This window comes from Dermacentor silvarum, chromosome 1, assembly GCF_013339745.2.
Source record: "Dermacentor silvarum isolate Dsil-2018 chromosome 1, BIME_Dsil_1.4, whole genome shotgun sequence".
NCBI classification, from domain to species: Eukaryota; Metazoa; Arthropoda; class Arachnida; order Ixodida; family Ixodidae; genus Dermacentor; species Dermacentor silvarum.
Window position 1 is genome coordinate 327,610,968 of NC_051154.1, and position 27,187 is coordinate 327,638,154.

The 27,187-nt window shown below is 46.8% G+C and overlaps 1 protein-coding gene across 5 annotated transcripts in view; it reads right to left on the reverse strand.

The window, feature by feature from the left end:
- Positions 1-27,187, reverse strand: part of LOC119443027 (uncharacterized) — a 130,492-nt gene that overhangs the window by 18,257 nt on the left and 85,048 nt on the right. Inside the window, exons 9-11 of one of the 5 annotated variants that reach the window (XM_049660454.1) lie at positions 4,445-4,585; positions 2,229-2,310; positions 370-548 (exon numbers count right to left, since the gene is read on the reverse strand). The exons of 2 other annotated variants lie outside the window; for them this stretch is intronic. In XM_049660454.1, coding sequence (XP_049516411.1) covers positions 370-548; positions 2,229-2,310; positions 4,445-4,585 — 402 coding nt within the window. The remainder of the gene's footprint in view (positions 1-369; positions 549-2,228; positions 2,311-4,444; positions 4,586-27,187) is intronic. 2 more of the 5 variants (XM_049660451.1, XM_049660455.1) reach the window with 2 other exon arrangements.

Consider the following 27,187-nt stretch of genomic DNA (forward strand, 5'->3'; position numbering starts at 1 on the left):
CTACAGGGACGCACTTAATAAGCAGTAGTTAGGACCTGCGCCATGAGGTTCACGACGTAGAGTTGTAAGACTACCGCAACAAATACCGCGCTAACAGTTTCATTTGACTATATGACCCAAGCACTGTCATCTACCCCTTTCCCTTCTCCCGCAGTTCTGGAACCCATATAACACCAACATTATATTTGACCTTGCCATGGTGTACTTACATACCCTGTACTTCACAGTCGCTCACTACACTGCATCATATCAATACAGTCGGGTATGTGCAGCGAGCAAAATTATTTTTTACCGGAAGTTACACACCTCTATTATTTTTTACATTGTGAGAAAAACAAGTCAAGGTAGAAATTGCTCCGAAGTACTTACCACGGAAATGGGAGCGGTACCTAAACGCGCAGCTTCCCGCCCGTTCATCGGAGCACGAGGTTTGCGTAACACTGTCCGAGTATTGTGTTGTTTGAGGCTGGTCCTTAACTTTGCTGACGATGAAGCAGCCAGTCGCATTTGCGCCCTCAGGCAAGCGAATTGGTACCAGCAGCTCCGATCTGCAGGCCAACAAAGGGGTGCCAACAACACGCGGTCACTATTAATTTTCGAAATACTACGTTAATGTTTGCGTTGATTAGATGAGAATTAAGGATTTAATGGACACCTTTTCTTTAAAAGAATGGTTATCTTCTTTCTGGGGTTTTACGTGCCAAAACCAGTTCTGATTATGAGGCACGTTTGACTAATGACATGCGAAGACGAAATCTCGTTTTATTTTAAATTGTTTTTGACGTCCGACGTGTTAATCACGCAGCGCGAACACAAGGTATACGTGATGTGACGCTCATCAGCACCGCGATCAACATGATAAAAATGTGTCCACTTTTCTTTCTAATTAACTTTATGCGCGAACACACACGCGCACAGCTAAATAAAACTGATGTTTTTCTGTTAGCGTCGTCTGAGATCTACTCTTGGGGCAACATTTTAGCCGTCTACACTGATTACTACTTCTGCAGGAACCAAGCTTTGTCGCCGTATCTCAGTGGTGCTGAGTACGGCTCCTGAATATTTGGTCATGCGTCACGCATTTGTACTTCGATGAATGTGGACCATGGGCACGCTCCTATAATAGGATTTATAAGTTAGGGGTCCATTAAAATAATGAAGTGGTCAAAATCAATTAGGCGTTTGCCTAGACGACGACTCTTATAGCCCAATATCCAGCTTTGTCATCTCGCCAATGTGCTTCCCCTGTATGGAGCAGCCGGCTAGGGACACTTTCCTCAAGACAACCTTTCCCAATTTTCCCTCATTAAAATCTAACTTATGACGTACAACCCTATCATTGTTCTTATTCCATACGCAGCCTAATAGGCCGCTCTGAAAAATGCATCGTCCGACTGTGTTAATTCGCTTATGGCGGCACTCTAGCACGGTCTATGAAATTGCGCTGGCGTTTTAGGTATTTTAACGTCTTAGCTACAAAACAACCTAGTGTACGTCTGACTGACCTGGGGCAAAAAACTTCCACATTGTGTTGGGTGATTCTATATCCAAATAGTAGGTTGATAATTTACCACCAGAATCTACGTTTGGGCTCAAGCTACAGCAAGAAAATTGGAGGGGGAAGCAGGACTTCAATTTAATGTGGCACATGATGGTACATAGGTTTGAGAACCAGAAGCACATCAGCACGGCTTCCGAGGCAGAGAAACGCGCGCGTGATCTCCGAACCTATGCGTTGTCCGGGAATCCTGATTTCGACTAATAATTCCTTACATGGCAGTTGAATACTGTTTAATAAAAAATATTTTTACGATATTACTACATTATTATATTTATTATTCGAATATACTAGTGCACATTTAGGGAAGCAGTCTTACAAGCTAAACATAACTTAGCTGGTATCAACTACTACGTAAATTACCTAGAAAATCCGCTGAAATCGCAATGCGGCCATCGTGGTTGAGAATGAAATCAGCGACCTCATTATCAGCAGCCGAGCAACCCGAGAGCCACTTAGACACGTCGGCGGGTGTTCTGCGCTTTGCAATTTGAACCCAACTGCTAATGGCATTTTCTTGCACCAGGTCCTCACAGTTACCTGTATGATAAACTTTCGTGTGTTCGCAAGACATGGTCACTGCAATTTTCCTGCATTTCAAAAGCGTGTTAAAGTGGATCGCTTCCAGTGTTTGCATGTATATGCGAGGGATGATCTTATCAGCACCCACATTTTGAATGCTTCCAGAACTTGCGGAAGTCCAGCGCTCTCCGACTGAAAATATCCGTGCTTCTGGACGATGTCGGCCCAGCCTGAGGGAAAAGGTTATTTTCAGTCACTTTATTATAAACACAAGTATTATGGCAAAGTGAAAAACGGGATTGGCTGAGATATTCAATAATGGACAAGAGGGTTGCAATGTGGTCGTGTTGGTAACGCATCTGGAATAGGTTTACCGTAACGCGATTAAAAGACAGGACAAAAGAAGACACATAAAGACACAAGACGGAAGCGCTTTGTTATGCACACGTACAGTCGCGGTTACTGCACACGAGATAAGGGGAAATACAGTTTTTTGTTTGTTTATCAAACTCAATTTGCCTTTACTTTCTTACCTTGCTTCTCCCGTTTAGCATTCCTGCCCATGCTTTATATTTGTTCTTAACAGTGCACGGCAAAGCGGCGAAATGAACAGAAAGTTTCAGATCTTCATTATAATATTATCATACACGGCATTACACAACCAATAACGGCATGCGCATTTAGAAGTACTCTTCCAGATACCGAAACCAATGAGAGTCCCGTCTCTGGTGATCGACGTGCACTAACTAATAAGAAAATTCCATTTCGAGGGCCTAAAGAAAAGTAGCAGGTGGCCTCAAGTGTAGAAAAAAATCCTCAGTGGGCCTTATTTGAATCTTGCCTTAGCAATCATAAAACATTACGGGGGTTATGATTTGGGAAGTAAAACATCCGAGGACACCTAAGTACTTCTTATGAGTTGTTTATGCAAAATCATTAATGTCCAATTGAATGCCGCTGAGCGGTCGATCATGTTTTGCGATGCGAGTAATGTACCAAAACGGTAAGTGCTGCCTGAGCTAACAAGCAGCAGCCGTCTTCAGTGCCAAAGCCGCATGCCACCGACGTCCTGCGCGACGAGAGACTCTACCCTCACGTGACACCTGGCGTGCTAGCACCGCAGCAGGTGTCCCCTTTCGCCCGCTCTGCTCCGTCGAGGCGCGCTCGTGCCGACAGTGACATGACGTCTCCGCGATGCCCTCTCCACTAACGCAACACCTGGCGCGCTATCGTAGCAGCAGCTGTACCCTCTCGCGCGCTCTGATTCTTCGGGGCGCGCTCGTGCCGTGGCGTCGTAGCCAATGACAATGCGATTTTAGATGCCGTTTCGCTGCTACTGATGACAGACGCGGGCTTTTTCGCTCAATAAGCCATTTGACGCTTTAGCATAAAAAATATTGGAAGTTAAAAATTAAATTATGGGGTTTTACGTGCCAAAACCAGTTCTGATTATGAGGCACGCCGTAGTGGGGGACTCCGGAAATTTGGACCACCTGGGGTTCTTTAACGTGCACCTAAATCTAAGTACACGGCTGTTCTCGCATTTCGCCCCCATCGAAATGCGGCCGCCGTGGCCGGGATTCGATCCCGCGAACTCGTGCTCAGCAGCCCAACACCATAGCCACTGAGCAACCACGGCGGGTAATATTGGAAGTGAAGCTTCGTTTCATTTTGCTGCTGGATTCAGACAGGACAAAACGATTCAAGCGGTGCGCGAAAAACAGGCGCCCTCAAAAAATTGGAAAACCCATGTCCCGATGGCTTTCGACGGCAACGCGTTTAGCATTTAATCAATATAGCTACACACGGTATTTGCCACTATCGAAACGAGTTAAGTATGAGGCGAATAGGGCATAGAGATTCCTCTTTCGCGCTTCCCTAAAAAGATTACGAGTGTCATCTTCTTAGGGACGAGTGATGACGCTGTCTCGCTTCCTAACACCTACTAAAGACTAAAGCCAGGTTAACAATAAAAGCATCCGCAGAAGTATCCTTGATAACGACGCGCAGTGTACTTCAGCAAAACGTTTGTATACCGGCTAATAGCAGTGTTTACTACAATTGAAAGCACCATGCTTCTGCTTCTTTTATTACCAAAAAAGAAGAGAGAGTTGCCCCAGGTTATCAATATTGCTGGTTCCCTCCACTCTTAACCACATTACCATCGATTACGCGCTGTATCGAAGCCTCCTCTTGCGTATATTCATTTAGCATGAGGGTCGCATGTACAAAAAGACGTGCACAATAAAAAGGAGTGGGCAAAGTGAATTGTAAATGGCGCAGCATGGAATGCCAGGTCAAAGAACAATAACCCTTTGGTGGATTAGCGGGGAAATAGAGCAAGAGTGAGTGAAAGTCGCTCACTTCCTGAACCGCCGCTAGCCAGGAAGCCGCGCAAGCTGTTGCACAGCCGCCGGACCTCTGACCAGGCACCGAATACAGTCTGTGGGACGCAGTGGCGAGGGCTGCACAGCAGGTGGTGCGTATCCGTGTGGACGTCGAACGCTGCGTGGACAGAAAAGGCGAAGCAGCCAGTATTATTTCAGCTTATGGTCTCTCCGGCTAACTGAGTAGACGTTGATGCAACTATAGTTAATGTGAGTAAATTATACAGCAGGCTCCAACTTTCCTAAGTAAATCCGCCTTATCGCTTACATTCTGCGCGACCTTTGTGGCCACTCGTATACCGCGCCACATTCTGAGTAAACGCATATCTACAGTGAACAGAAAGGGCTTTCTGGAGTTCCTAATGAAAGAAGTTACAACGCTTGACTTGTTCATTATCAGCAGTCCCCTTGGGCTCACACTGAAAGAAATATGCAGGCTGACTGCATGCAAAACTAAAGTATGGGGGGCACATTGTGCAGAAAACATGCTCTGGATGATCGTTCGCAATGTAAAAGAATCGTTCTTTCAGCACGATGGCGCGCCTTCTTTTCTAAGTAAGCATGCCATACAGGCGCTTTCAGCCGTCATTCTTCCTGATGTTCTACATATATACCGTCTACTTAATCCTCCTCATTTTGTTTTTCACATTTATTGGTGTTCTCTCCCCATTCATATCATTTACACTTCCTACCCAGCACTTATTGTTCTCATTACCTGCCGTGGTTGCTCAGTGGCTATGGTGTTGGGCTGCTGAGCACGAGGTCGCAGAATCGAATCCCGGCCCCATAATTTAATTGTCCTCGTTATCCACAAATTTACTTCGTCTACTGCACACTCATATCATTTATACTTCCTATCCGGCACTTATTGTCCTCGTCGTCCACAAGTTTACTTCGTCTACCGACATGCGCCCCATGTTCTTTGAGATGTGAGCGCTACTTCCCCCCGCACACTCGTTTGTGAGACATACTCGTGGCTAACCCGGTGGATTTTGGAGTCCAGAGGTGTGCGGCGTTGGTTGCCTGTGATGCAAGGTTGTAGCTTCGTTTCAGTTATAGATCACAGCTGAAGATCGAAGAGATCTTGAACGAGATTCTGCGAGTAGCTGGGCGAAACATCGATGACGCGCCTCACAGGTGTTTCGTGCTAAAGAAGCCACACACCGCATGCGCTTTCCGGTATAGTTCGTTGCCGTTCTCTCTGTACTGACTGTAACAGAAAACACAGCACTTTCCTAGCTCAATGAAAAAGTTATCTAGCGAATTTGTGATTAGCTATGCAATTACTAGTTTTGTCGTTTTCTGATGTCCACGGCGACAGTTAACCTCAATATATGACTGAGATATCTCGCCTCGTCCGTTTGAATTTCCTATGATGAATGTAGGACACTTCAGCTAAAACTCACGGCATGAATACTTCGACTAAAGTAACTACCACGTGTAAAACGTAGGTTAACATAGAAGTGGCTTCTTTCCCAAAAGGCCTCTTATTCTGGAAAAGCCTGTTCCAAGAAATATCTGCTACACATGTGTAGGCACACTGCAAACCACGTTGTTATTGCAATACACAGGCTATCTCATGTAAAATTGACTTACGCTGTATACGCTAACGCGGACAACCTGAGAAGCGAAGCGAAGAGAAATTGGTTCGTAGGATGTAGGCTTCCATCAGAGGCTGGAGTTGGCAATCCTGAGACCGCCCAGGTAGGTTTTCAAAAAATGATAAAGCGCGAACCGTACAGCCTATAGTCATCGCATAACTTTTCTCATAGCCTCCTAGGTTTTCTCGGTTTGCTTTCAGAAAGTGTCGGGCACACGTGTACCTATATTTCGGCCATGTAGAGGGCTGAAATCTAAGCACTTGCTCAACAGCTGTAACGTCTCATGTCAGTCCAGATTTCTAACAGCACCAAAACATACGGATTATCTGAAAACAGCGAGACATAGCATTGATCGAGCTACGGCGTCAAAATGGGATTAGACAAAAATGTTCCTTTTTTTGTTTTGTGATCGCTACTGAGAGCAAGGGTGGATTGATATTTACCCGGGCGCTCTGGGCACAGCCGTGCTGCTGCGCTACAGCCGCGCAAGTTACGCAACACCCAAAACTCTAAGTGCACGCACATCTAACACCCGTAAAAACTTCTGATCACGCTCTGCGCATACGTACTTTCGAAGCGTTATTTCCTACATTGCGCAATGGCTTTGTCTACGCTGTGATAAAGCTATCCAGTATCGGGTCGGACACGATGGCCGTGCTGGTGCTCGGGAAGTATTACCTCGAGATCGTGTTTCTGCCTTGCACGTCGACTCTTGAAACGGTGCCCAAGTCGGTGCCGACTCGAAGTTTATATCGCAATAGCGAGGAACGAGATGGTTAGATTCTGAAAAGAAACAGAAAATGCCGAGGTCAGTGCGTAGCTTGATTACAATTCAAGGGAACGCTGTTGTTTTGGGACAACGGTGTTCCTTTGTTGCTGTTCGACAGTTTGCGTCAGGGGTGTTTTATTGTGGTTTTATACAAATGTACAAGGAAACCATAACCATAAATAGCACCAAGCTATGCAGAGAGAACATATCATTGAGTTGAACAACGTCAGTTTTACGCCTTTAAGGGTGCCCCCATGGAAGGAACATCGAGTGTCAAAGCGGCGAATTCTGCCCGGCGGCGAAAACCGGACGGCCGGCGTGGAGAAAGTTCACGCCTCCTGCCGATCTGCACGGAAAGATATTGTCGTATATTGACTTCGCTGCTCGAAGAGGTGAGTGAGCGGTGGTGCACACTACCCTATCAGGAGCCACCATTTCCGGCTGACTTGCCTGACGCGAAATGGGCACTCCCGACACTGCGCTGGCTTCACTCTTGCGGTGCCAGCAGCCTTGTTTTCTTGCGCTAGCAATTACAGGGACACTCCATGCGCATTGTCTCCGTCGCCGTGATGCTCCGTATAAATTGTGGACGCGCGTCGTATGCTGTGGGTGTGAGTGAAAGCATGCGACGGTGAGATTGTGGCTCAATCTCACACGCGAAGGGGAGGACGACGGAAAGGAAGCACGCCGTCTTCGATCGCGCGCAAGGCACCGGGGGAGGGGAGGGAGGTGTTCTACTCCGGCGGCGGCTGCGTACGGCGCAGCTGAGTGCGGCTGCGTGGGCCGTATCTTGAAAGCGATCTGCGGTGAGTGCTGAGTTCAAGCCCCGGCCCACATGGAGCGAACTTTCACGGCCAACTTGGCGCGGCCCGCACCAGCGCGGCGGAACGCCAGCGTGCCGCCGCCGTGCTGCACCCACATGCGGCGAAAGACGGGCGGCCGCGGCCGCCGCGATTTCAGTATTGCTAGATACAGCGTAATTCCATTCCTAGTAAAATGCAGTGAAAAAATAGTTTTGTATCTGCAACTGAACCATATTGGTCGCGCCTGAAAAGCTGTGATCAGTCGGTCATTGTGGGCGATGCGCACAGCTTTTGTGGCCATGTTCGCTCTAGGTTCTTTGGCTGGCTAGCCGATTCAAATGCGGCGGCAGGAAGTCGGACGCGACCGCGTCTAGATTTATCCGCGCTGACAGCTGTCATTCGCCGCTTCCGGCGAGCAGTTGACAGTCTGCGAATGTACCTAGCCCGCCTTGATCGACGGCAAACAGCCGCCGGCCGCAGGGCGGACGCCGCGCGCGGCCGTTCGCCAGGTTTTCGCAAGAAGCTTTCTCCATGTGGGTGGGCCTTAAGTGCGCCGAGGGAGGATAGCTTCGTGTGCATTCTGTTCTCGCTGCTAAATACGCGTAGATGCGAGCGGCAGCACGAAGGTCAAGTCGCTCGCTGCTGCTGGCGCTCTTCTTTACGCCAGCGTTTTGACAGCGAGTGTCCGCGGTCATCGAGTGAGATGTGTTTGCCGGTGCGCGCGTCACGCCATGCCTGTTAATTTAGTTAATAAGCCAATACTTATGAGTTCATACGGCAAATAAAGCTACTGTGCTCACTTCGTATAACTGTCTAATAATTTGCTAATACCATCGATGATACCATCGATAATACCCTTTCACGGAGAAAATACAACTTCTTTTCGTACCGTCGCCCGCAGATACTCGCGTTTCATTGTGTAATCTTTCTGTGAGACGGTGCACACTTCTAACAGGTCCAAAGCCAGGAGTCATCAAAGGCCACACGACCATGCGACAGAACATTACGATCGATGACGTGCAGCTGGAGCTTCGGCCGAAATGAAACGGTCGTACTGCTGGCATGCGTAGAGAAACAGATACGGTGATGTAACGTACACAACTGTATAAATACTCCTCAGCCTACTCTCAATCAACCTATTCAGTTGTGCGCCCGAGCAAGTATCTACGGGATCCGTGATGCCATACTTCTTTTCGATGGCAAATGTCGACACACCGATCACCCGCAGTTTTGAAAAGAACGGAGCTTTTATCAACCGACCACGGGTTATGCATTTTTAGCCAATTTTTGTGCATAATTTGCCGAGAGTGGTAGAAAAAAGATGTCTTAACAAGCAAAGATCCGAAGGAAAGCGTTGGAAAAGTAATCGAACGTGCCTCTTGCTCACAACGTATCAAAACGTCCGTCAGAATGCTACTATGCCGGCAACTCTTAGTGTTCCCCTTCGTTTCCGTGCAGTGGTACCGTCTCCGCCTGAGCGCGAATACCGACTGCCATAAACCTTTTTTCGTTTTGTTTTTCAAACTTCCTTTTTTTTTTTGGGGGGGGGGGGGGGATTCCACAGTGGAGTAAACGTTAGAAAGAGCCCAGTTTCACCAATTTTTTTAAAACTAGGCATGCTGAAAGGTAGCGGGAGCTCTGGCTTATCCGCAGAGATGCAAGCGCTTGCGTTTCCCATTTTTACTACGCTAACGAATATTGCGCAAATATTGTTTTCGAGTACAACTGGTACAAACATGTTTCTGATTAGTTTGCATAACCATGACACTCAGGCCACAGGCATAGCGACAAATACAGAACAAAAGGACGCTTGCCGATGAATGGTCTCATGAGTTGCGGTGCAGCGAAAATGGGCGGTGCGTCGGGCTTGATTTTATTACGCGCAAACTTCGCCAAGAAAAATTGCTCCATGAGGGCCAGTATTAAGGTAAAAAATAAAAAAATTGCGGGCGTGACGCGTTACCCGAATATTCCGTAATCAAATGTTACAACACTGACCGTGCCTATGTTAGACTGTTGATTGAGAGTGCTAGAATATTAATCAGGGGCGGACTTCACTAAGCGAACTTACGAACAAATTTTGGCGCAACAAGAAATCTTACGAAAGAAGTGCATTCACAAAGGTAAAATTGTTCGTAAGATCAGCAAGCTTGCGATGCCCGCCGCTGCAAGGACGAGTGCTGTAGTCGAAAAAAATGCATCAATGTAAAGGTAGCACAGGTGCGAACTACAGTACTTCCGCCAATTATAAGCGTAAGTCAATTCACAAAACCTGAACAGTCATCGTAGATGACGACCTAAGAAGAAATTTCTACGATAGGAATGTAGCAGTCTTACGAACATCATTATGTGTACTGCGCCGCTCGTGCTGACGTTGGAACGCGCTGTTGCGGCTGATTGGCCGGAGGCCAGAACTGATAGCCCAGGATGGCGCGTGCTTATATCTTTGTAGCGCACTCTGATTTGTCATCTCAAAGTGCATTGAGCTGTTTCAGTGCACAATTGTATTGAGCGTGCGCTGCTGTGGAAGGCAGTAACATTAATGCTGTGCGGCGAACTTCTGCCTAACATCTGATAGGCTGTTTTTCTGTATGCGCACAGTAGCCTGAGTTTTCATACTCGTAATGACACTCTATTGGGGGATAGCAAACATAAGTGCAGTGTCCGTCCCTGACAACCGTTAAGTTTGACATTGATGTGTTTGGATCACAATTTATCGTTTTTTTTTTCTAGTTTGAGCTTTCTCTTGCTCATAGGGCTCCGGATGATTATTTTTTCCAACGCTTTGAGGCTATATTTCTCCTTGCGAGATGAAACAACGAAAAAACGCCTTAACGTTTCTAGTGATCAAAACTTGTTGCTGCTGCACAATTCGCTGTCGTCTTCTGTGCTGTGCCTATTATGTAGCTCATAGTTTTAATTCAGCACAAAGTTGAAGCGATGTAGTATCTGAACCCACGGTGTTGCTCACTATGTGGCCTACGGTGTGAACCAACGTATGCCTACGACGGATGGCTATTCTGTCTATGATATGACGCGGGACGTCCATACGATGGCAAAATTTTAAAAAAGAAATGGCGTATAAAATGAGGTACCACCATTGTGATGATGTGAAATAAAATGCATCTCACGAACGAAGCGAATAATTGTGGCATGCGTCCAAACACACACACACACACACACACACATGCGCACGCGCAGGCACGCACGCACACGCACACACAAACATTTGTTTTTATAACCACAAAGAGGCGTATACCTGGAGACACTTCGCTTTTGGTAAAAACGAGCGCCGGCATAACGCTGCGCTTTGTTTTGCATACTCAAAGCCAGAACAGGCAACAGCCAACGGTAAAAGCAGAAGGCAAAAAAAATGCCACAGAAGACGACAGCCATCGTCTTCCTATGATTGGCCGCAGATGCTTATTATAAACCCCAGAGTATTATCAGTCCTGGGCGAAATGGCGTCACTCACGTCTTTCAGTCGGTTCGTGCGATGTGCTTTCTATAGACGGTTTCATGCTCGCGATAACAGCAGCGAGCGTGCCGCCCCCAAGAAACTTCCGTTCACGTGCCTTATCAGGTTTATGCTTTAAAACGCATGGCTGCTTCTTTGCCAGTTACATTCAGCAGCTACGTCAGTGGGCAAAACCGGAAGCCATGCAGGGCTTATGTTTTTAATCAGTGAAACGGTCTATAGTTACATCCTCTCACTTACTCTTACCTAAGAAATCCTTCATAGGCGTTTGTGAATCCAGCGCAAGAATTTTCGTCCAGCCGGCAACAGTCTTACCGTGCTCCGCGCCTGCTGCGCAGTAGTCAGGTCAACATGACGGCGCGATAAAGCCGGTCACAGTGGCCCGGTATCGTGAAGTGAACAGTGTGGAGCGTGCCCGACTCTAAAGGCTCTGTTATACTCCGACGTTCACAACGCGCGCGCGCGCCGGCGTTCGTTTCGTCGCGTCACGTCGGCGAAGACACGCTTGGCGCAAATCCGCCTGCCCTATAGTCTACCTATAGTCCAACGCGACGCGGCCCGACGCAGCGGCCGGAGCCAAAGCAGCGCATGCTCAGTAGAGCAGAGCAGAGCGCGGAAAGCGAGCGCCGCGCGGAAAGAAACGCGGACGCGGTGCAGTCTGGGTGACGTCGTCGGCGCGAAATGCAGCATGTTGCATTTCGCGCCAGGTGCCGCCGGGCCGCGCCGACGGACGCTGGCCGCGTCAGTCGCGCCTCGCGTCAGACTATAGAGTGCTCGCGTTTTGCAAGCGTAGCGTCGCTGTGCCCAGCGTGCGCGCGCGTCGACGTTACGTCGGAGTATATCGAGCCCATAAAGGGTCGTTTATAGTCCAACGTAACGTGAGCGCGCGCGCACCCTACGTCACGTTGGTGAAAACGACCTCCTCTATAGTCGGGCGCACTGGCGCAGCCAACGTAACCGGCGGCTTTCGCGCGCCCCGACGTGCCCGGCGCCGAATTGGCTCCTGACCCATTCGCGCGTTGGTCGCGTCGACTGCGCTGACCCACAATGCATTTCGCGCGAAGAAATAAAGGCGCCCACACCGCTTCGCCCTTGCTTCGCCGACGGTCGCAAACAGCCGTTCAAAGCGGCGCGCGGGCTTGGGATCGTTCTGCGCATGCTCCGAAGATAACAGCCAACGGCGCGCGCGTCGGAGTATAGAGGACATAGCGTTTCGGCTGGCGCAGCGTAACCGGCGTAGCGTGACCAGCCGCAAACGACGCTGGCCCGCGCGCCGGTAACGTCGGACTATAAACGGGCCTTAAGCGCAGTCACTAAAATGCGTCGTATCAGCAAGATCAGCATTTACATCGCTCGAATTACGCTGCCTTATGCGCTCTCCCGGCGGCGCATAGTTCGATCCCTTAATTCAGTGCGTTTGGACAAAGCTACGACATTTCTATGTAATTAGCGGTGTAAGTGCATATCGTAGGGATCGTACTGAAGGACTGAACGAACTTCACATAAAGGCCGAGGTGCTTGCGGCATACGGCTGACAACTCAATAATTATGTCATTTATGTGTAACTTCCATATTTTCCTTCACATAGTACACGTATCCGCAACTTATAAGACTTCGACTCTGCATCAGTGATAGTTGTGGCTTCACGTGTTTTAATTAGCCGCAAGAAAAGTGGAAAATACTTATCGAGAAAATGGTCAGGCAAATAGACACAATTTCTCCAGTTATATTAATTGAATGCTTAGAGGGAGTATCCAAGCTATTAGACTGGGGAGATTCGAGGGCGATGATCAACGCCGAGTACGTCAACAACCTTTGGCTTGCCAATGACATTGTCCTGTTCAGCAACGCTGGGGACACCTTGCAACAATTGATTGAGGAAGTTAACCAAGAACGTGTGAGAGTATGTTAACAAAGGTAATGTTGAATAACCTCCCAAGTGAACAAGAATCCATGATCGGCAGTCAGGCTAGAGAGTATGTAGAAGAGCAAAATTATATTGGTCAATTACTAATAGTGAAACATGATCATGAGACGGAAATATGCATCAGAATGAAAAATGGGTCGGAGTGCATACGGTGGGCATTACCAAATCAGGACCGGGAGCTCACCGCTGTCGTTGAAAAGAAAAGTGTACAATCATTCCATTCTTCTAGTACTCTCATATGAGGCACAAGCTTTGAAGTTAACAATGAAGTGTGAGAATAAGTTAAGGACCGCTCAAACAAGTGATGAAAGGAAAACTGTTATGTCTGCTAAGTCTGTTATGTCTGAAAACTGTTATATAATGCTAAGAGAGAGGAAGAGAGCGCTGTGGATCAGCGAGCAAACGGGGGTAGTGTTAGTTGAAGTTAAGAGGAAAAATCGGAGCTGGGCAGGCCGCTTAATTTATAGGGCAGATAATCGGTGGTCTATTAGAAGTACAAAGTGGGTGCTATAGGGGAAAGGAAGCGCAGTCGGAGACGGCGAAAAATTAGGTGGGGTAATAAAGTCAGGCAATTTGCAGGCATAACTTGAAATAAGCTAGCGCAGGTCAGGAGTAATTAGAGATTGATAGGAGAGGCCTTCGCCCTGCATTGGACATAACAGTACGCTGATGACGTTTTAGAACATACCAAATTCGTGCGGAATTCAATACCAGGAATCTGGGACATCGCCGAACAGCGCCTCTAGCGGCCGCCTCTGAAAACATGCGCATTTTCTATGGGAGAGCGTCGTTTTTCCCAAATAACTAATCATAGAAGCCATCTTTCAAAATATTACCGTGGAAATAGGCTCTAGGAGCTTAGCCCGACATCTCATGCAAGCGGTACCATTACTTACGACAGAAAACCCGTTCCAAATTGCGGGCGAAGTTCGAAGTATGGGAGTCTATGGAAAAGGCTAAATTTCGGAGGCTTTTTTGGCCAGTAAAAAGCAATTTGCGATGAGCCTATTGCATCGATCGACGTATTATTGGGGATTTATTAACTTCAATGACTCGGCTTTGAGCTAGTTGCAGCAGAACTCTTGAAATGGCAAAAAAGTCGTTCCAAAATCGCAGTTTTCATAACAAGCTCGCAGAATTCATTGTGGTACGTATATAAATCTAGTTTTTGCCTCCGGCAGCACTCAAACCGATAGCCGAGCGTTCTGCGCGACCACCGATTAGGATCGCTGATACCACGATTGGCAGTTCGCAGGTTCGAAGCCAGCGGCGCCGCTATTTCTTTTATCACTTTGTCGCTGCTTAGTTTGGCGGTTTCCCGCCAGATGGCATATTCCGAAACGCAGGTCATTTAGTTACGGTTCTTGTTTCGTTTCTTTCTACTGTACCAACGTCTTCCTAAAAAATAGCTGGCTGGTTTCGTGAACATGCGAACGTGCTTCCAAACTTCTTTTGCACCTTAGGTGTAATGTATTTTAGACAATAAACCCAACTTTGTGTTTTCAAAGTTGATTTCTTTCTTATGGGAAACATTTGTGAAGACATTACTAAGAAATATTTTTGCCTATTCAGCTATGTCATGGAAAGGGGTGTTTGTGCGACTTTTGTTCAGCCTGAAACGTACCACAAAAATAAATAGCTTCCCGTGTGTGCAATTAAAAGACGCAGAAGTAGAAAACTTGGCTGCAGCCCCAGACGTTCTATTCTTACAAAGGAATACAGAAGCTATTTGACTGAGTATATTTGCATTATATCAAAGCAGAATTTTTGCGTACCGGATCTTCGGTGCAAATGAAGGCTGTCCGAATTATTTCACAAGCTTTTTTGCTTAGTACAAACCAATACCTCGAAACATAAACATTCTATCCTCAATATGCAGCGCACGTGTCTTATCATTTGAACCATTCCCATATACCTTCACGAAATTCCCGAAATACTAAAGGTCTTCATATCCTTTTACCACGACGTACGCAGAGGAGTATTGGAAATAATGCGAAAAGACACCGGGGCGTGTTAATGTAGTTTGTCGTGTAAAAATAGAGAACTATTCCAATCACAGACCACACCCTTTTTGAGTTATGCATTTTTGAGTTAGACATTTTTTTCGGCTAGAGTCACCAAGGTTACTATGGCATTCTGCTGTTCTGTTCTTAACTAACTCTATTGCTGAATCAGATCGCAGCACCATGATATAATTACTGGTACAATTCTTCAGTAATTCTGTACGAATTTTCTCCTACGCTAAATTTAACGTGTTTGGACAATTGAAGAAACATGAGAAAGGACCGTGAGGTTTGCAGAAACGTTCCCTTATTAGAATCGTTTATCACCCATATCGGTACGGTGGTATTGTCATGATCACTCCAGCGTCCACGGACACCATTTATCACTTTACTGCCTGTAAAATAAAATACAAAAGTGTCGTTCCTTGTGCGTGAGTAGCACAATCGCAGCTGATCATTTCATATGGGCCCACTAAGCTACACCTTCCCTTTTCTGCCATGGTGCCACAAGAGATGTCAATTTCACCCTTGAATTTCTCCCTTTCAGTTTGCTAGAAAGTATAGGGACGTACACAAGAAGAACAGGCGAAGTTTTGAAGTAGTCCTGAGATTTTAGTAAAATTTCATAGGCAATGTTATTATCCTTTATTTGTTTACATATTTATTACACCTGATTGGTGATAATAATGACGTGCTACATAATAGTTCAGTTCTTCTACTTAATAAGTCATGTCTGAGTCTGCTGTCCTGAAAATGAACCAGGTGTAAGCACTGCATGACGTTGGCTGGAAGGCCATTCATTAAAAGAAATTGTGTGCAGAATAAAGAAAATGCAGGTGTTCAATCGCACAGTCGCCGCCAAAAGTTTACGCGGCCGAGGTTCTGCGAATAAGTTCATTTTTAACTCAGCTACCCCGCAGCCAGTAAAACTATGCAAAACTTTTGTTTTGGTTACTCTAGACCAGTATACGCTGTAAATCCGAATACTACGATGCGTGACTAAGGCGTAGAAATTCTTGATGACAAGCGCCGAGCTCTTGGTGATGGGATATTGGAGCGTAGAATTGTAGAACTTGTGCAAGCTCAGGCGACTTCACGACGCAAACCTAGCGATAGAAGCTCAGAAGGAGGAATAAACATTTATTGTAGAGCCAGCACTTTATGATGGCCCGGTCTAAGCCTCCCATGAGGGGACGTCGAGGGCTTGCCTCGCCGCCGCCTCACGGGCGTGCTGGGTCGCCCAGGTTTGGTCGTCGAGGGCAGAGCTCCGCAGAGCCTCACGCAACCTCGACGAGGGCGTCGTGGTGTTAATGTGTGTGTACTGTGCTGGGCACTCCCACAGCACATGCGGAAGCATAGCCGGGTGAGTGCGACAGCACCGGCAGTTTAGGGGCACTGTAAACTTCAGGGAATATAAGGTGGAGGCGGGCGGGTGAAGCGTACGTATTTGTTTGTAGCAGACACAGGGTGGTAGCCTGCGCCCAGCTGAATTTGGGGTGAGGTGGGGGGAAAGATCGGCACAGCATGCGTTTAGTTTATTCGCCGTGGTTGCTCAGTGGCTATGGTGTTGGGCTGCTGAGCACGAGGTCGCGGGATCGAATCCCGGCCACGGCGGCCGCATTTCGATGGGGGCGAAATGCGAAAACACCCGTGTACTTAGATTTAGGTGCACGTTAAAGAACCCCAGGTGGTCCAAATTTCCTGAGTCCCCCACTACGGCGTGCCTCATAATCAGAACTGGTTTTGGCACGTAAAACCCCATAATATTTTTGCGTTTAGTTTATTAACACTGATGACAGATGAATAGTCAGAGTAAATGAATGTTACTGTCTAATTCTGGACAGACTCGAGTGTAATGCATACGTTCTAGATCACTGTAGGTTCCATACTAATTCCATACTACGCATTCCTATTCGAATTTTGGCCTGTCTTAAGCCTACCGAGTCTTAAGTAATCAAAATAGGTAGGAAATTGCTTCTTGGGATGTAGCCGAGGCCATTGTAGATGTGATTAGTAGTGGGCTATATGTGAGTAGGCTGACTGGGATTATTACATGAAGTGCGCCAACGTACCTACGTAAAGCCATGGTGGAAATTACAGAGCCCTTTATTGTAAATATATTGAAGTCATCTGAGAGTGTCTCTGGTAAACAGTTATAAGTTTATTAATATGAGGACTGATTAGCCTTCTGTTAAGCTGTTAGGAAAAATACCATGTACGAAGTGCTATTGTGGTTAAAATTACAACGTTATCAGCGCTTCCAAAAGAAAGTGACTGTACAAGTCCATTTTTCTCGGGCGTTCATGTCACCTAGGTACCACTGCCTGACCGAAGACCTTTATGTTTTAAAATCTGCCCCGATGACGTAAGTTACGTCTCGGAAAAAAATAAATACCCTTTCTAAAGAATGAACCATAACAGCTTCCCGACAATGCGCAGTACGTTGCCGCAAGTCGTCATTTGTGATAACGATAAGAGCGACAGCCCGTCGTTAAAAATGACTTGTCACTCCCCGGTTTTTCTTTTTTGCTCAAGGATGCAACTAACCCGTACAAGGGTAATCCCTCCCTTCGCATGATGCTTGCGACCTTTCTGGTTCTGGACAAGCGCGTTGTTTGTGTATATTTCAGGCGCTTGGCATCGAAAGGCTTAAACCTTTAAACGGCGAAAGGCTGTCACAGTCGCTTCGGTAGCTGCACGGAAAGCGTGGGCAATCAGTCTACTTTCAGCACATGCGCTCTCAACCAAGACATATTTGCGAGAAAAGGGCTCCTATATTATCCATAGCGAGAAATGTATCCACAAATTACACCTCATTATCCCGATGTGTTTATGAGCCGCACTCTGGGCCTGTATTCCGTGTTATGACAAAAAATATAGTTTGTGCAGTGTCAGTAGCCTGAACATAAAACAGGAAATTCAAGTCATCACATCAACTATCATATATCATAAATTGAAAGAAATAAAACTGAAGCTGTATTTCATAATACTCGCACTGCAAACTTTTATGCATGTGATTCATTTCAATTTCCTATCTGTTCCAGGGTAGAAATATGCTGTGCAGTTGGTGAACACAGATTATTTTGCAAAATTTGCTAAGAATTTTTGCCTCCAACATATGTTCCTATTGGTCATGCACATTTCTATCTATCAAATATATGGTCGAAACATCACAAAGGCGAATTGTGAATCATTTAACAGTTAAACTGGCTTCTCCAAATAGGGGAAACGCCGTAGGAATTTGAGAATGTAATAATACACAATCATTTGGTTGCATAAACTTCCTGGCTATAGGCATGTAATGAAAAGCTCAAATGTATTACACGGCTTTGTCTTTTCGCAGCAATTTCATTCACTGCATTTATAAAGCAATGTACGTTTTTTTTATTTTAGCGCATGAGTCCAAAAACACATAGCAACTTATTTACCAAAGCGATATAAGTTTCAAAATCTTGTTAGTTAGGTTGTCATTTGAGCAAATAAAACGAGAGCCTTTCATGCACAGACAAAATAAGCGGCTAAGAGGAACAACTGACTAGTTATTTCAGAAAAATAACTGAGTTTAGCTACGTAGTGTTAACCTATGTAGCTTTAAATAATGCGCATATTTTATACATCGCCGGATAGAGGTCATTGGAGATCGCTGGGCGAGGCCTTCTTCCTGCCATGGACATAAATATAGTCTGATGATGATGATGAAACATTGCCGGAGGTGACCACCTCTCATCCAAGAAATATTTTTTACTGTTTAATAATTTATTTATTTGCACCGTCAGCACTTGAAGGCATTACGGAAGGAAGTGGGTTGAGCAGGCTAAACAAATAATGCAATGATTAAAAAGTAAGTTTCTAATCATATAATTTTATCTGGTGGTACGTGGAAAAAAGTTCAGTGTGCACTACGAAGGCAGCTTTACAATTATACCATATTACCTGACCTTACAAAGAATTTAAAAGGAACATAGTAAGTAATTAACAAATTCAGATTACACAACGTACGGTAGTTGATGTTGCATGAAACTTGCGTTTATTTGTACTCTTTATGATTTCTTTGGGGAGGCGATACCATTCATGGACTGTGTGAGGCCAGAAAGAGCTGAAGGAAGTTAATGTGACTAAATCTGATACGTATTTTGTACAGCTGATCAATACGATGCCATATATATGGTGACGGAGATACAGTTGTACGCGGATATATCAAGCCAACTTATAACGAATTATTCTGTATATCGAACAGCTGTAAAATCCCCTCGAAAATTCCATGCAAATGTATCGGGCTGGTGCACGCGTATAAAGAACGCTCGTTCACCAGCACATTCGATATATCGAACGCGGCGCCACGCAGAAGACCTCATAGTGGACTCCTATGTACACTTTGAGGTATTCTGGCACCTGGAGGTGGAGAAGAGATAGTGCAGTCAGTTGAGCCCCGTCAGGCTGTTCAGCTAGCCCTCATGCTTCCTCGGACGTCAACATTCCTTCTATCCGATTTTGGAGGCGTCGTAGTGTGGGTTGAGTGCCTATTCACGAGTTATTTTCCGCAAGCGATGGCCGCTACAAGTGTAAAGAAAGAATCAGCTTGGACTTTTCAATGAAGTTGAAAGTGAACCAGCATTTTTTTTTTGCGGGTAAATAAAGTGTGCTTGATTTTTTCCCCCATGTTGCGTGCAGTAAGTTAGCGGCTCTCAGATGCACTAACCGGTAAGCCACCGCTTACCTGAGGGCCTATTATTTTATATACCGAATTACCTATATAACGAACTGCTTGTGATCCCCTTCAGATTCGATATATCCGGGTTCGACTGTATCAGTTTACGGGTTACAAATTCAACTTTAGCTTTATTGGGGTTAGAGTAGCTATTCGATCATAAGTTGAACATATAAAACGAGTGGAGTAAATTTGAGTTCTAATGACGTAATAAATACAATGGAATTTCACACACTGGATGTATACTCAAATTTTGTTCCTATTAGTGTTTTCTATAGTAACATGAGAGAGGATGGTGGCATTATAAGTGTACAGGAGAAAATAACCCTACGTTCGCTCCGCAGTGTTCTAATGTCGATATGCCAGGTAAGATTAGCGGTAATAGGTTGACCAGGTAAGATTAGCGGTACTATGAACACGTGAATACTTTTATGAATATACAGGCTGTAACTCCGTGTTGTTAAGTAAGTAATACCCGTGTCACACGGGCGTTTGGAAGGCCTTCCAACCGATAGTCAGTTGACTCGAAGGTCAAGTTCGAGCTGCTACACGTGCGGTTTCGAAGGCCGCCGAGTCAATAGTCTATCGAGTCAACGGAGCACCCTACAACTCTATTGAAATCTGGATGGCCTTTGAGCAACGGAAGCGGAAACAGCGCGAACATGCCTGTCTCGTTCAAAGTGTGCTCTTACTCACGGTTAGAAAGAACAAATGCAACCAAAATGCTCTAAAAATACTATACATGAGTGTTATTAATTCTTCAATAAACTATTTTCGCCACTTCATATGTGCGAAGTGCACATACTCTCACAACATTGACGTGCTTGTGTTCATTCCTTCCTCCATGTTGTCTAGTACACTCTCCCTCTACTCCATGCGTTGCCGGATTCCGTCATATCGCCACCATTTCGCAACATAAAATAAATTATATGCGTTTTTAAGTGGTTTTAATGTTTTTTAACTTTTGGTTAGATGAAAACGAAAATAAAGATCTGCAGTGCCACACAATTTTGCGAGAAACGCCTGAACCACTCAACGGCCTTTCAAAAGTGCCGTGTAGCAGTGCGACAACTCCTTCGAGTCGATAGAGTTGTGGCGTTTCGAAGGCCGTCGACTTGAAGGCCTTCCAAATGTACCCGTGTGACACAGGTATAAGTCGAAGAGTTGTTTTGAATGGGAGTTGCACAGATGATGTTGCTGCTACGTCTGGTGTGCCGCAAGGCTCCATGTTGGGGCCGATTCATTTCCACTTTTTAATGCGAAAGCATTATATGCCCCATTACGCGAAAACCCGTAGTTGTAGTCGGCGGCGTGACCGAATGACGCTCCCAAAAATGGCCGATGGCAAAGAGTAAAAACGCGTAAAAAATGCTCGAATTGATGAGAAATTTAGTAGGCAGGTTCATGTAAACAAAGTAAACTATCCCTTTGAAAAGAAAAATAGGTAAATTTTGATCTGGGCGGGAATCGAAACCGGGCCTGCGGGGCGCGGAGGGGACCCGACTTTGTCCCCTACGACCGGATAAACTCATCTAGCCAACTCATCCTAGCTCGACTCGCAACTCCCGCTCCACCGCTACTCCGAATTCCGTCGCTGCCGAGAAATGTATGCAGCCATCTACGCCTCAAGCTCTGGCGAGGAGCCGGCCCCGGCCGCCCCAACTCTCTGCCCTACGCCACCCCAAGCTACCCATCAACGATCATAAAATCATCCTCCGTCCCCGTGGCGGCCTCAACCTTCGGACCGTGAACGGCGTTGCGCTTCGCGATGGGATTCTGCAAGCAGCCCGCCTCGGACACCAAGAAGCCAAGCCAGACACCGTAATCATCAACACCCTCCAACACGTCGTCCTCATCAACACTCCCGACCCACAACGCCGACACCACTACCTCGAACAAGACTTTTCGAACAAGACTGGGTGCCCAAGCACCTCTACTACTCCTCTGTACTATATAGGTGCTACATCTGAAACAGCCTGAAACCGTAGCCATCACCTGAAACAGCCCTCCAACCGTACCAAGCCTATGGCCTGATCCCACTCCTGGACCGGACTCAGGCAACCCCCAGTTCCAGTCCCCCAAAAACCACCTGCTCAGGAACCCGGCCGCCACACCAGTGAGGTGAGCTGGGCAGACATAGTCTGCCAGAACTCCGCCAACCCCCTCTAGAAAATGTTGCATGTCCGCGCACAGCTCGTCTCCCTCCACAACACCAACCAACGCCTTCAGTCGCAGCTGCATGCCTTCCTGCAGTTCCTCACCTCTACCCCGGCGACAATGATCTCGGCCGCTCATAAACTCCCTCCCCTACTACCTTCTCCTCCTACTCGCGAACAGCCGGCCAAGAAGAGGGCTGCAACTCCCACTACCTCCTCGGCCACACCAACATCGGCCGCGGCAACCCCGGCCCTATCCCCACAATTCGAACAACTCGTGGAGGCCAAAATTCAGGCCGTGGTGCAGACGGCCATCCAAGCCTTCACCCAACAATTCTCCAACCTCACTAGCCGTCTAGACGAATTTGCTCGCCAAATTGACGAGCGATTTAAGGAGCAAGATGCCCTCCACGCGACAGCCTGTGCTGCCGCGCGGCCTAAAAAGAAGGCCAAGCTCCATACCCTCTCCACTTCTCCGCTGCAAACTAGACCCTTTAGCTGTGGCACCAAATGTGTATTTATATAAAAACGTTGTGAGGCGAGAAGCTGGTAAAGACTTCCGACGCTGCTCGACGAGTTTCCCGTTCTGATCTCGTCGAAAACCTCCGAGCCGCCCCCAGAGGCCCTGGCAACAGTCACCAACACCGCGTGCGTTCGGTGCGAACGCGGGCAAAACGGCGACGGCGTCGACAACAGTTCTGCGCGTTGCGTGTGCTGCTGCATCTCCAAGTTTATACAGCTGATAAAACTACTATCCTTACTCCGTATAGCTCTCTACTAAGTTGCTATCGCCATTGGTGCTTCGCCTTCGGGTGTCTCCTTGCCTGACCCCTTGTATTTATGTCCAATTGAACGCCGCGGAGCGCTCCTTCGAGTTACGAACTCGTGGGCAAGCGAGTGCGTTCAGACGTTTAGCGCGTTTACATTTGGCCTCGCCGAAGCGCCGTTAGAAAGCAGGGGTGAACTTGCACGGATGCGGAACGTGCGAGAAAAAACATTTCACCAAAGCAGTGTTGTACACGTTCCTCTAAAACAGGAACAAAGCTCGTTCCTCGTTCCTTCCCAATCTTAGAACGAGTTCCCGTTACAAGATACTTTAAGGCGAATGGAACGCGTTCCATGTTACATTTCTAACATTGTAACGTGTCGTTACATTAACGTTACCTTTGATTTTTTAAAAGTAAATGTGGTGTCGGATAATCTTGCGACGAAATAAAGTGTGCAATTTAAATCTCACATCAAACTAAGTATATTATAAGAATTTGAAGATTGCCGGCGGCACATTATCTGCATGGAGATAAAAAGAATCCAAATCAACGCTTCCTAGACGAATTTTTTTCAAGCAGCACCGGACATACTCCAGACATGTTTAACTGCCACTTTGGTGCTCGTCTATTACAAGTGCAACACATACGGCAGCTTTCCACTTCGGTCTTCAAATGCGCAGTCAGGATACTGCGCTTCAGATCTGCAAATAGAAAGTTACTCGCATGAACCAATAGCCTCCTGAGACCCGGACACAACAACGGGACATAATCGCTTTTCACGGTAGGTTTTTATTCCCTACTGTTATGTCATGAACTTGAAAAACAATTGTTAAAAGTTTCAATAGTGTAGCACCACTGTAGGATGACGTGACAGCGGCCACGAGCCGTGCCGTCGTCCCTACTCAAAATTGCGAAGGTGGTGAGCCGAGCGGCGGCTGCGACGACCAGCGTGGCTAGCTTCTAGAACGACACTGGGCGTGCCGAGCTTGCGCCTCGAGCACGCGCTGTGCTTCTTAATTTTTCACTTCTTTGACAGCCGGCGCTAAGGCACCGGCTGAGAGCGCCGACCAAAGGGTCCCCGCGTTGCGGCGTCGGTGGGCGCTATAATACCACGGAAAGATTGCCAAAGCTCCGCCTCCATGTACGTGAAAAAAATGACTATCTCCATCATCTCCTCATGTAAGCTGTGGTAAAACTGCATTTCAGTGTTTGAACGCTGAGATGAAGATGGAACTACGTGTAGTACATTGCCATATTGCTGCCGCGTCCGGTATTTTCACGAAATCTCGGTGACTTCGACATACTCCTCGAAGTCTTTCGGCCATGTGGGACGACACAGAAGGTCTAGACCAATTTATTGTCAAATTTCTCGAAAGCGGATGACAAGAATATGAGTAAACCATTCTTTACAGTAGTTACACATGCACCGTTCTTCACACCCATAGTGAATATTTTGCGTAATCACTTCCGAGTGAATTTCGAAAAAAAAAAGTGGAAGGCAATGTGCAATGTATTGTACAAGGGGTCTCAGGAGGATATAATTGAATGTTTGCACAAGAAACCGCATCGAAAGGAACAAATACTTAGGCGCTTAATGAATGCTGATCAAATATTGCAGTATGAGCGGAAAAAGAAAATGTCCAGAATAGATGTTCTTAATTTAGTAAAGACCCTTGTTTGAACTCGGCAAGAGTTAAATCTCGATGTTAGTGTCCGACAGGCCGCCATGGCGGAAAGAAACTACAGAAGGGAGCGTCACGTGGCAATCTTGAAGCCTAGTCATTAAAAAATATAATGCAGAACTCGCGAAAAAAAAATGCACTATAGTCACGTGGCAGACAATCGGTAGTTCTTTGCGCCTTGCATGATGTGCTGCATACGTGCGTGCGTCGGTGCGCCTGTTTAGTGCCGTGGAACGTTTACAGAAGGAACGCCGTTCCCTCTGCCGTCCCTTTGTAAAAATAACGAGTTACCGTTACAGTTCCACCGAGCGTTAAAGGAATGGTGGCATTCCTCCGTTCCTCCCAAAAGGAACTAGTTCCTGGACGCCTGGAACTGCACCAAAGGGAATATATCGCTTCGCATAGCCACACGTAAGCAGTTTGAAATGTCTCTGCCGAATTTCTTTTTTTAACAGCGAAGCTGTTTAGGCCAGCCGTAATTTGTGGTGCGTATCAAAAAACTACAAAAAAAAGAAATTAATAAACTTTCTTGCAAAGGTGGGTTTTGAGGCCGCGTACCTCCGGTCCCAAAGCGAGCGTCGGAACCACTAGGCTATAGAGCCACGCTGCCAGAACATGCATTTATGCTAACCAAATGATTGCGTTCGAGCGTCGTCGTATTCCTCCACAGCTGGCGCGTTTGTACGCTCGTGCTCTGCGAGGTGAGAGGTTTTGCGTGCTATGAGAGCGAGAGAGAGAGAGAGCGACGCATTCATGGAGCGGGTCTCCTGGAACGCGGTGTCGGTGTTGCAAGCTGCGCTGTGCACGTGCAGTGTCGGCCGTAAGTCCGAGACGCGCGAAAAGAATTGCCGTCTACATGAGTAATAAGATGAAAAGTTCTCGCGCACTTCCGGAAAATGCTGGGCTACGATCACACAGCTTCGCTGTTTCAAGCAGTGCGCGGCCGAGTGCAAGGTTTTTTATTAGCAATATGTGTGATATTATTGAACCGGGATACAATTTTTGTGGATGATTGTGTACTGTGTGCAAGGGCATCTAATGAGTCATTGTTTTTATTGGCGGCCGACTTGAAGCGTGTATAAAAATGGTGTTCACTAATAGCATGGCCTAATCATAAATAATTATGTAGACATTAGCTTCACTACAAAAATATTACACAATCAGATATATGTATTTGCGTAAGTGGCCAGTTAAAATAAAAAAATAATTCACCAGTGAAATATTAGGTCTTATGCTGTCAGATAGAGGAGGCTCTTGGTCATAACATGTAATACCGTAGTTAGAAATGCAGGGAACGCCCTTCACTTCTTGCAACAAAGTTTAAAACACAGAAGTATTAACGTAAAAGAGTAGCGTAAAAAACAAGTTTTACCAATGTTGGTGTAGGCATGCCCTGTGTTGAATGCGGTTTCTGATGTGCATATCAATGCAGCATTGGGTGAACGTTAAAGAAACCCCAGTGGACTAAATAATCCGGAGTTCCCCACCTCAGCGTGCCTCATAATCAGATCGTAGTTTTGCCACGTAAGCCCAACAATAAATTTTTTTGCATAATAATGCTCTAGAAAAAGTCCAATGCGTCGCGACACTGTTCGACCTGGGGATATACAACCGCTTTCTAAGATGTAAGAGGAAAAAATAACGACTGGATCCTTTTGCTTGAACATGGAAAGGCAGGTTACGTCTTAAACCTGCTTACCTCAATCTTCCATAATCATATTGACACGTATACATGTTATCTTCAACCGGTTACCGCTTTCACCGGCTAACAATCGTTAAACAACCCGCCGTGGTTGCTCAGTGGCTATGGTGTTGGGCTGCTGAGCACGAGGTCGCGGGATCGAATCCCGGCCACGGCGGCCGCATTTCGATGGGGGCGAAATGCGAAAACACCCGTGTACTTAGATTTAGGTGCACGTTAAAGAACCCCAGGGGGTCCAAATTTCCGGAGTCCCCCACTACGGCGTGCTCATAATCAGAACTGGTTTTGGCACGTAAAACCCATAATTTAATTTTAACAATCGTTAAACGTAATCGCTAGGCACAGCACGCGCCTGCATGTATCGGAAGTCTCTCGAACGTTATCGATGCTTCTATCCGTTGTCTCTTGTCACCGACGCTCATGTAATCTGATTGTATGAGCGATGCGAATTATCTATAACTTTTGGGAAGACACGCGGGTACCAAGGATTATTCTGCCACCTTCGATGACTCATGTATAAAACCCGACGCGTTTCGCCGCTGATCAGATTTCGCCGTTCGCCGTCTGTGTTCGCCGCTTTCGTTGTGCTTCGAGTGTAGCTTGCTTTTGTGGGCCTGCAAGGGTTCGCCGTCAACGTGCCACGTCCACAGCTTGGCGAGCGGCCACGTGACATCGCCGACTACCTCGTCATGCAGAGCCCAGTGGCAACCACGACGACCCTCAGGCTCGCCGTCACCTGGCCGCTACATCTCGCCGCATCGCCGGCTGTATGCCGGCCCAACCCGGGGCCGATCTCCCAGCCCTTACCCGGGAAACTAAAGGCAGCAACCGATGGAGGTGCGGTTGCTGTACGACGCAATGCTGAAGATACTCCACCGCTGACGAACTAGATTCGCGAATCATCATGATGAGGTATCAGCATAGCGCCTGGCAAGAGCCTTGAAAACACTTCGCCGCCGAAAGTAGACCTACCAACGCGACGTAGCAGCAGTGGAGAAAGCCGACGCAGCCGTGATCCGACGCCACGACTTAACCATAACGCCAGACGATGGTCTACCGATCTAGACGTGCGATTCGATGGTCATAATGTCACCGCTCTGGTCGACACTGGAGCAGACTATTCC